At 44.7% G+C, this 7,719-nt stretch overlaps 1 protein-coding gene and 1 long non-coding RNA gene across 2 annotated transcripts in view; one reads left to right on the forward strand and one right to left on the reverse strand.

Moving 5' to 3' along the window:
• The window catches only part of arl5a (ADP-ribosylation factor-like 5A), a 13,273-nt gene extending 6,337 nt beyond the window's left edge, over positions 1-6,936 (reverse strand). The window contains exon 1 of the mRNA XM_061237011.1: positions 6,509-6,936. Coding sequence (XP_061092995.1) covers positions 6,509-6,554 — 46 coding nt within the window. The 5' untranslated portion in view covers positions 6,555-6,936. The remainder of the gene's footprint in view (positions 1-6,508) is intronic.
• On the forward strand, positions 5,943-7,719 carry LOC133125242 (uncharacterized). Its single transcript, XR_009708395.1, has 3 exons — positions 5,943-6,220; positions 6,871-7,004; positions 7,362-7,719. It is a non-coding gene; the product is annotated as an uncharacterized LOC133125242 (long non-coding RNA).

Raw genomic sequence — 7,719 nt, forward strand, 5'->3', positions numbered from 1 at the left:
CCATCGCAACTAATCAAACGTGAAACCGCGGCGCGCTTTTTTTCTCCACGGAGATAAACGGCTGTCAACGTTTCAGCAAAACTGTGACAGAATCGTGCCAAAGTTAGCCCGATTTCACAGCCGTCAGCGACGGTGTTTCTCCAGCGCCGGGACGGCGCGAATTCCTCGTAATTCTACTCTAATTTTAGTCCATTCACAACAGTCCCGTCAACCACCAGGAATTAATCTGGGGTTAATCGATCTGGAAAATTCTGGGAAAAAGTTCAAGTTCCAGAAAAAGTTCCCGATGTTCCAAAATAAAAAAGTTAAACTGGGGAAAAATCGCTAACATCATCCGTTAGTCGTTACCCATGGTCTGAAGAGGCTATAGTTGTACAATTCCAGGAACAGGGGTGCAGAGGCTAATCTGGTGTGGCCGTGAAAGAGGCTTCCCAGCGGAGGAGCAGTTAAAGCGCTAGCGGCGTGAATGCAAGTGTCCTCAGACAGTGCTAACGGATACACTCTCAAAACGGATGTGTTAATATCAAACATACTTTTTGTGTCACTACTTTTGTATTACTTTCAACACATTTTCTCTCAAAGTTATCACTTTTATGTTACAAATATACAATGTATGCGTTACCAAATAATTTTCTTTGCCACAATAACACAAAACGTGTTGCCCTTAGCTAGACATTGAGGTGTAGGCTACATAGTACATTGTTTTCAACAGATCCATTTTGAGAGTGTATTGATCTAAAATAATTCGAAGAGGCGGACGAATAAAGCCCGCGAATCACATAAACAATAACACGCGCACGGAGCAACGGTCGAAGCCGAACACAGCCGCTTCGTATATCCGCATAACCGGACTGCGACGATTTGAGAAGAGGCTACTTGAGAAATTATAAGAAATGAGAAAAGACACTCCTGTCAGTCACGGCCCTTAATTAGAACGCATCGGCTGAAACAGAAGACATGAAACTGTAAGCACCGTACTGCCCCCGGGGGCATTATAACTCCAGTGGGCATATCCATTACCGAGTACATAAGTGCAATTTACCCACGGGCTATTTAAGTCAAGGCAAGCCACTGGCTGTCAGTCAACTCACAGAGAAGGCGTGCGATTGGCCGTAGCTTCACGCACCATAATGTCTGTTTATCTGAGGAACAGCTGATGATCTCCTCTTGCCCTAACACAAGCCAGGAGAGCCAGGCACACTACATTTCCCAGGAGGCCACGCTCCAGCTTCGTCAGTCAAATTAGCTAATTATCACCTTCCGGTGTTACCCACAATGCACCACGGCAAAGTGTTTCTTGATTGCAGGTCAGACAATCTTTAAAAAAAGTCAAGCTCCGCTATTCTCTGGGAATGAGGGGGGTGAGGGAGGAGCCAAAATCAGATCACACCCCTAGGGCAGGCAGCCAGGAGCTGAATGGGACACCCCTGACCACAACCAATCTCTGCAAGACGCACATCTCACAAAACCTGAAATATCAAAAAGATCAGAAAATATCTGAAATATCTTAAATATCTGTCACATTTCCAGGACAGGAAAGGGATTATAGTCTGTAGCAGTGTGCTTGTCTATAGCACAATATTATCCACACGGGTGACCTGATTAATGACAGGGACAGGATGAGAGCACAGGGCACCAGGTTTAAAACGAGGAGTCCGTTTCAGATCAATGTTTATGTTGACATATGCTCCTGCCCACGCTCCTGCAGAGGGTCAAAGGTCGTTCAGAAGTGCTCTGCTGCACAGCTCAAAGTCCCCCCCCACCCACCCCCCTCCTCCTCCTCCTCCTCCTCCTCCTCCTCCTCTCTGAGGAGACAGAAGAGATGATCAGGGCCTCCACTGGGCGGTGGGCTGGTTTCTGGACCATGCGACCATCAGGCCAGCTTACAGTCAGAGAGGCAGAGCGGCACTCTGAACCATTGTGTGCACTGGACCAGCGTCATTCGGCGTACACCCTGGGGCGACGTGTGTGCGTTCACACTCTTTCGCTTAGGACAGCAACGACGGTCTATGCCGGGCGACAGAAGAACGTCAACGAACGCCCTGCTGCTTGGGTGGAGCAGCACTCTGCCGGTCTGTCGCTGCACTATAGCCGGGTCCTCAGGGGGACGGGGGGCTTGGTGCACCACAGGGGCAAGCGGACACCGCGGTTCCACTGCCACCTTGACCTCAGCCCGTGTCTAGGGCTCCCTTGCCCACGGAAAGCCATCCGTAGTGCAGCGGCGCATTTACCCGGGTGCACTGACCACTCCCAGACACTCCCCACCACCTCAAAAAAGGGAGAAAACAAAGGAAATTTTAAAAAAATAAGGATTTCTCTCTTTCTTCCTGGGCTGCGGGGAGGTGGTGCTATTTTTCAGCAGCACTTCAGCAGTAAGCCAGACTAGCTAAAAGATCTATCACATGCAAACACACTCATACACGCACTTGCACGCGCAAACACAAACTCGCACACATCAACAGACACAGACAAATGAGCACACACTCACACACATGCATGCACAGACGCAAGCATTCACAGTAGCTCACACTCACCCTGGCAAGCGATCCCACACGCACTCACACACACTCGCTCACAAAGGCGCAACAGACACGGACACATCAACACACACTCAAAAGACATACATGCACACATGCATTCACACAAACTCAGTCACACACACACTGGAAAGCATTCAAGCAAGCACACACAAACACACCTGCTGAACCCGAGCAAGATGAATAAAAAAATATATATATATCCTTGGGTTAGGGTTAGGTTAGGTTAGGGTTTTTTTTTAAACTCACTTTGTTGCTTTCCTTTTGTTGTGATATGATTTTTCTAAAGACTTGGTTTTCATTTGTTTAATTATCCGTTTGCACACGTTTTGTTGAAAGTTAGGTTTCATTTAATTCATTTAGTGCTTGTTTTTTGTTAAAATTATTATTTTGTGTCATTGAGTGTGTTTTAAAAAAGAAAAAAGATTTTAAATTGTAAGAAATTAAAAAAACCAATAAAACAACACACAAACTCACAGGCATCAACAAACACAGACACATTAACACACACACACACACATTCACACCCCCACACACACAGCTAAGTCAGGTCAGGTTCGAGCAGCCTTCATCTGACCAGGGGCCCAGGATCGACATTTTCACCAGAGTGCACGGCAACAAAAATGCAATAAAGGACCCATTAACGGTTATTTCCCACTGGAGGAGTATCTGTTCAGATCGCCACACAGAGTCCACTGCACTGTTTAGGGCAAACTGGCCAAAACGTGGTCCTCAGGGGGCTAGCCACAGCCACAGTTTCTGTGATACGCATGTGAATCCACACAAAAGATCTTCCAGATACTTTCCACAAATAAATGATTTGTATACAGGCATGATATTTGCTGCAATTCAAATTTAGAAGTACTTGGCATCAACAACATCTTGGCATTGTAATAATCGTTATTCAATGATCCAAATGATGAGTCTAATAACTATTTTCTAAGTTATTTTTGTACATAATTTTGCCATTGTACAATGTACAAAAAATACAGGATTTTAAAAGGTACTAATTGGACCAAAAATGCACCATAAAAATTTCAAATAAACACCAAATATATTCCTCCACAGGAAGGTTTTGATTATACTTATGATATAAAATGTTTTCCAAAAGAAATAACATAACAGTAAAACTGTATGTTATGTAGCTGTATGTTGCAGGTTGTGGACCATTGGGAGGGGTTTTGACATGCTATTGCATAAGCTTCGTGAAACTAGATAAAAGATAAATCGATACTCACCGATTTCGAACACAAAATGCAGCCATTAAGACGGTAATTTTCTCTAATGGAACCCATTCTTACAGCCGCTCAATCAATATGAGCCAGGACTGCGGCCTTCTGGTGATGCACTGCTGACCATCCATGTCCCGCTGACAGCCAATGAACATAAGTCTCAGAATCCGGACAGTCTCCGGACGTCAACAAACAGCCCGCAAGAAAGCAGAGAGAGCAGGGCTCGACTTGTGCCTCCATTTTAGGTGCATTCCCTCATGAAAGCTGATGTGTTCGGTGAAAAAAATCATTTAGGAGCCACATCTCCTGTGCGGAATGCATTAGCACGCTCATTTCTTTGAAACTCAGGAGCACAAATGCTCCGTGGGAAAACGCTAGCGCAGAGCCCTGAACAGTCTTCCTGAAAGTGGAAATATTTCTCAAACGCTGCCGGATGCAGAACCGATGCCAGTCGAAGGGAATTTTACAATTCCGTATAAAGGAGGAGGAACGGGGTCAAAGGTGCTCTCGTCACCCGGATCATTAAAAACCGTTCGGCCATTTTAAAACCATGGCAGCAAACACCAAGTTCTGACTTTTAAGCCATTTAATGGGGCGACATTTGCTCAGGAGATAAGAGCAGTTGTCTGGCAGTTGGATCCCGGTTCGAACCTGCCTTGAGTGTGTGCCTTAGCACGACATCTAACCCCCAATTGTTCCTGACGAGCTGGTTGGCGCCTTGCATGGCAGCCAATCGCCATTGGTGTGTGAGTGCGAATGGGAGAATGAGAAGCACAAATCATACGGCGCTTTGGATAAAGGCGCTATATAAATGCAGACTTTACCGTTTTGTCAACGCCAGAGCTGGCAGACAGGAAGTGGACGAGAGGAAGTTATAAAAATAGCTTGGGGTGTTGACATTTTTGCAAAGGCACATGGTGTCTGTTCATGAGACACACATCAATTCCATTCGACAAGGCTTAAAAACAAACCACAAAAACACAACAAAACGGTAAAATAACGGTAAAATAATTAGCTGAGCCAGTACAACCAGTATCGTTGTTCTGGGCCCGTTACCTTTCTAAGGAAACCAGAGCCGAGGCTCACGAGGCCAGCATGGAAACATTCCGCAGTCTGTGATTGGACAGGTGCGCAAGGCTTGAGGTTCGCGGAGGACAAAATCATTTATAATGGAGGAGCGCGTATCGCATGCTACCGTCTGGATCTCCGCACCGACCCTGGGCAAATACGCTGGGCCTCGGTGCATTCCCAGGCCGGACACGAACTGAAAAGACTACTGTAACGCCTGCAGGGTGCCAGACCAGCACAATGGCATCTTTATTGGGACGCAACAAAGGCTGTTTAAAGGATAGGATGTATTAAAAACACTATTAAAAATAAATAAATAAAAAAGAATAATGCAAGACAATCTCATAACTGAGAACTTGAGCCTGCAGAGCTATTCATGAAATGTGAACGAGGTAACAGCATCTCACAACCATTCCAAAAAGTAAGGCAATTGGTACAGAGAGTTCACAAATAATAGATAATAGATCTACTTCCAACTTTTGAGGAATTCACATGGCGTGTTCCGTGCATCTGCATGTCCCAGAAATACAAGGACTTGGGGGTAACAGATGTTTTCTTACAACGCATCAGCAATTTCACACTTTCATTTCTTCTTTATTAGAGAGAAAGTCACACTTCCTCCCCGTGAATCTTAAGCCAGGGTCCAGTTAGAGGTGTTAACAGCTACATGATCGTTGTGGATAAAGGCTCCATCTGTAAACTGCAGCCCCTGGTGCCACATAATTAAATAACGTTACTAACGTTAGCTTCCATAAGACTACTCGAGCCGAACCAAAGTAAGCGCGCATTACTATTAAATGCACTAAAGTTGTGCATTACACTTAACATTAGGCCGATGTTTTATACATTAAGTTATGCTGATGGAAAAATGTACGCTAGTGTTACTACAACTAGCTACCTAAAATGTCACATTGTTCACGCCAACTGGTCAGCAGAAAAAGCCTGGTTGTCAAGCTAGCTAACGTTTAACTTTACGAACTCAGCTAGCCAGACTGTAACTAACTTGGCTGACGTTAACAAATTAGTAGATGGGAGATCACACGTACGTTACGTTAGCTACATAAGGGAGTCGATGGCGCTCTGAATTGTCACGGTTTATTGATTAGCTAGCTAACGTTACACGTCACTTTGCCATTTATGCTACAACACAATTACTTATTTACAACGGACGTCCGTTCATTCATGACTGAACTGGACTAACGTGTTAGCTAGTTAGGGAACTGAATGTGCGAATGATACAGCGTTAACGTTAGCTAGTATGCTAGCTAGCAAGCTTGATTGAAACATCAGCCATTGACAGAGAAACTATTCCAGCTTGGCAAAAACAGCTGGAAGGGAGCGAGTCGAGACTTCTCAAACTCGCGATACAAAACCGACAACTCGGTATGACAGTTATGTTATTTGAACTTTTCGTCCAATGCTATGTTTGCTAGCTATAGCGGTAATTAAATCCCGTAGGTTGGTACCTTAGCGATGATTTGCGAGCTGGCTACAGTGTTCACGGTTTGAAATCACTCGAATTGGTCTTCTTACTAGCCAGCTAGTTAACTCGCCTCTTCACAATAGGTTGCTAGCGAAGCAGCTATCCCGTTAACGCCTATGGCATACAAATCATTCACATTCCAAAGAACCAAATTAAAATTACATTACAAAGAACACATTTGTACTTGCCTTGATGGTTAAAAAGCCTCCATAGCTTGGTGAAAAGGATTCCCATTGCTGCCGAGGGCCTTCGGAGGCAAGCAAGCCTCTGTCAACGTGAAAACAATATCGCTAGCTAGGCTAGCTAGCTAGCTAACACTGGCCCTGGACGTACAAATGGAATCAGTACCTGTCTGATCTGACAACCTGGCACTTTTCCATTGCGATATAGCGAGGGGTAATGTCCATATTCGTTGGAGACACGATCATGAAGGAACACATCTTCAGTTTATATCAGTACCACTGTTCAGCAAGATCTGAAATGTCACATAATATTCTGTCAAACCGAGATATTGACCGTAAAGCTCGATAAATTCTTCCACTTCACACAGCCGGAGGTCTCCAATGCAGTCTACGCGAACTAGGCACAGTAATCGTCATCAGAGCACGCATGCGCACCTCGTCTGCCCAGCCCTGCTGGTTGTGCGAGCACGGCGCTGACCGTGGAACAGTATCAACTTATAAGGTAAAACCACCGGGGCTGGAGTTAAATGTACATAAGCTGAACCTGGATCATCGAAAAACTGTTAGGTAAATTATGTCTGAATTCATGTCAGGCTAGTTTGTATTACCTAAATAATGTAATTACTTAAATGTTTATATAATTGTATTATTCATAAATGTTTTTGCGTGGTCGTTCATTTGATAGGTGTGAGAATGGTGCAACTTGCGTTTGAGCCTAACAATTCTAAGGTTTATATGGTCGAGACATATAACTCAATTTGACCAGGTACCCTAAAACAACAGCATGGTACACGGTCCTTAGGAACTGTGAATAACTGCGAACAACATGACTGATGACTGTATTCTCTCTGAATGTCAGCAATACTTGCCCAGACAATTGTGAAAATCACAAAGCAAATGAAGTTTGAGCTACAAGTTGAGACACTTCAGATACCTATTCCAGCACAGCGTGGCTGCTTACAGTGTATGCACTTTCAGTCAGGTAAGGCCAGCGTGATTGGACTGCATTCCTAACAGGTCTTGTGAAAGGTAAGCAAAGTTTTGCACCAGCATACAATCTCTTGTCCGATCATCTTCACACATCACTGATTTTAGCTTCATTGTACCAACTCAGCCCTGGGCTTGAACAGTCATGCTTACTGCGGTATCCCTGTTACACTAAAATGGCTGCCACTCTAAGGACTTGGGAGAGAAACTAAAGAAGCGGTGGCCTGTAG

Source organism: Conger conger, chromosome 3 (genome assembly GCF_963514075.1).
Source record: "Conger conger chromosome 3, fConCon1.1, whole genome shotgun sequence".
Taxonomy (NCBI): Eukaryota; Metazoa; Chordata; class Actinopteri; order Anguilliformes; family Congridae; genus Conger; species Conger conger.